At 40.5% G+C, this 3144-nt stretch overlaps 1 protein-coding gene across 1 annotated transcript; it reads left to right on the forward strand.

The window, feature by feature from the left end:
• Positions 1–1611: 1611 nt before the first annotated feature.
• Positions 1612–2574, forward strand: LOC144929242 (olfactory receptor 11A1-like). Its single transcript, XM_078848320.1, has one exon. It carries the CDS (start codon positions 1612–1614, stop codon positions 2572–2574), a length of 963 nt encoding a protein of 320 aa, XP_078704446.1.
• Positions 2575–3144: the final 570 nt, after the last annotated feature.

Genomic DNA, 3144 nt, shown 5'->3' on the forward strand with positions numbered 1-3144 from the left:
TTTCCTTTAAAACCCTCTCTCCTTAATAAACCTAAACAAAAAAATCTGTCCTTTCTTTAATAACCAATCTTTACTCTTTGAAAACCTCTCTCCTTAATAAACCTAAACAATCTTTCTTTTTTAAAAACTCCTTTTCTTTAAGCTCTCTCTTTCTATTCTTTTGACCTAACCCTTCCCTTTTTTCTAAGAAATCAGCCAAATTTATCAAAACACAAGCATACAACCTTCCCCGGTCCAAACATTAAAAACAAATATTTTTTTTTCAAAATGACTAACAACCAAATGTACGCAACCAAAAACAGGAATGGAAGGTGGGACATAAACCCAAAATGGGGCATGTAAATGTCTCAGAAAAGTTTATGGTGATGAATGCTATTGAGGGGACGACTACTGAAGAGATTTCAGATTTATTAGTTCTGATACCTTTGCTTTAACAGAAAGTATATGCTACTTCTCTTTGAACAGATCTGTATTTTATTGCTCAAAAATTTGGAGAAATAAACTCAGCCTCTCTCCTCTTTCTCTCTCACACTATATTTTTATCTTATTCTGTTTATTTATCTCTTTCGTTTTCTCCATTTTTTAAATTTTTCTCCAGGCACATTCTCCTTTCTGAATAAAAACGACTCTCTTATTTCTATCTTGATGAATTTTCGTTTCTATTTCACTTACATTTCTTTAAATGGGGTTGGATTCCAGTCTCAGTTGCTCTTGTGTAAATCCACATAAAGCGGATGCAATTTACCCTGGCGTAATTGAGATCGGTAACAGCCCATGGTCTGTGTTTAGGTTAATGTTTGTCTTTGTCTGTTTCTCAGCTGTATCTATTAAATGGTGCAAATTCTTCTTTGAATCTGCTGTGATAGAGGACAGCTGGACAGACCTTCATACGAACCGCAGCCTCTTTGGTGTTCGGTGTGTGTCTCCTGGGTTATGTCTATGCTGCACCTGGGCAGTGTAATTCCCTGCTCCGGTGACCTACACACATTATCTGTGATGGAGCTATTGTGCTAAGAATAGTAGTGTGGCCTCGGCAGCACAGAGGAGCTGCCCGAGCACAATCCCATCTGAGATCCTAGGTACGTCCACACGTGGCCCTCCCAAGCCCCTGTATGTGCTGTCCTGTTCTCACTGCTATTTTTATCCTGCTCGCTTGACCATATCTAGTATATGTACCTCTACCCAAGCTGGGAATTACACCTCCCAACTGCAGGTTAGACTACCAGTCGTTGAACTCTAAATATCTTTCGTTTCCAATCTCTTGATTTTGTTTATGTCTTCTAGATTTGTTGCTATGACACTGATAGGATTAAGGTATTCCAAAATCCCAGCCTAAAAGTCTTTATTTAACGTTCAAGAAAGCATAAGAGAGTTAGAGGGGACATTTCCGTAATTCAGTAGGGTTCCATGCTCTTGGTTCACCTGCATTGGAAGCTCAATCTCTTGATTATATTAGTCTTCCTCTGTTTATTAACAACTTCATTCTTCTAGTGGAGAGATGCAGTGGTATGAGGTTACCTACTCCAGGTTTCTGCTAGTGTATCCAACAGCACAAACTGACGGCGTGCACTCCATCAATATTTAATGGTTTTCTTTTTCTAGATACAGATTATGGAGAAAGTGGAAGGAAGAAATCAAACACCCATCGTGAAATTCACCCTTTTAGGATTTGGGAATGTCCCTGAGCTGCAGCCCCTTCTCTTCCTCGTGTTTCTAGTGATCTACATTGTGACTGTGGCAGGGAACATCCTCATTATTGCGCTAGTTGTGACTGATCAGCACCTTCACATCCCCATGTACTTCTTCCTGGGGAACTTGTCCTGCTTGGAGACCCGCTACACCTCCACCATCCTGCCCAGGCTGCTGGCCAGTCTCCTGACTGGGGACAGATCCATTTCTGTAAAGGGCTGCATTCTGCAATTATACTTATTTGGTGTCATGTCAACTGCAGAATGTCTGCTGCTCATGGCAATGCCTTATGATTGGTATTTAGCGATATGCAATCCACTCCGTTATGATGCTCTGATGAATGGCAGGGTTTGTTGCCAACTGGTGGCTGGGTCCTGGATAAGTAGCCTTGTGGGCTGTGCCATAGTAGATATTTTCTTTTTCCAATTAACGTTCTGTAATTCCAAAGAAATTGATCATTTCTTTTGTGATTTTTCACCCATGATTAAGCTGTCCTGTGATGACACCCAGACTCTTCAACTGGTAACATTTACTATCTCTGCCATAGGGACAATTGTGCCCTGTCTACTGACCCTGACATCCTACGTTTGTATCATCGCCACCATCCTGAGAATCCCTTCCACCACGGGGAGGCAAAAGGCCTTTTCCACCTGCTCCTCTCACCTCATTGTGGTTATAGTTTTCTATGGGACACTGATTACTGTCTATGTGGCTCCAACAGCTAATACTCCCAAGATCCTACTCAAACTCTTCTCTGTCTTCTACACAGTCCTGACTCCCATGATCAATCCTGTCATCTATAGCCTGAGAAACAAAGAGGTCAATGAGTCCCTGAGAAAAGCTATTCTTAAACTGATTGCTTCCAGAAAAGGCATAGAACCTTAAAGGACAAATCTTAGCATATAGTAAAATAGAGATGAACTGAAATAGTTTCTTAGACATGGCCCATTGGAGTCCTTGAGAATAGGAGAGTCCTTGAGAACCCCTCATTGACCTTACTTCATCCATTTTCTTTCTTTCTTTCTTTCTTTTACTTGGATACTTTTTCAGTATTAATCTTTCATACATTTAATACACATTTCTTTATACAAAACTTGATACTGTAAAAAGAAAAGGAGGACTTGTGGCACCTTAGAGACTAACCAATTTATTTGAGCATAAGCTTTCGTGAGCTACAGCTCACTTCATCGGATGTGATGATATCTTGATATTGTAAGAGACATTCTTTAAGAAAAATGTTTTCTTTTCCAGACACACATTTCAGTAAAGCACTCTGCTTCATGCATCCATACATTCATCCGTACATGAACACAAGTGCCCAAATTCTGCAAGGAGCTTAACATCTTTGGAGTGGCTCTGGGTCTCTTCCACTCCCACTGAAGCCAATGACATTCATTCTCCACTGATTAGGATCCTCTGTTGTCAATTTTTAGAGTGGTAGCCGTGTTAGACTGT

The sequence above is a fragment of the Lepidochelys kempii genome, chromosome 13 (genome assembly GCF_965140285.1).
Source record: "Lepidochelys kempii isolate rLepKem1 chromosome 13, rLepKem1.hap1, whole genome shotgun sequence".
NCBI lineage: Eukaryota > Metazoa > Chordata > Testudines > Cheloniidae > Lepidochelys > Lepidochelys kempii.

Coding starts and splice junctions, on each gene's coding strand:
- LOC144929242 (XM_078848320.1), top strand. CDS start 1,612: ATGGAGAAAGTGGAAGGAAGAAATCAAACACCCATCGTGAAATTCACC.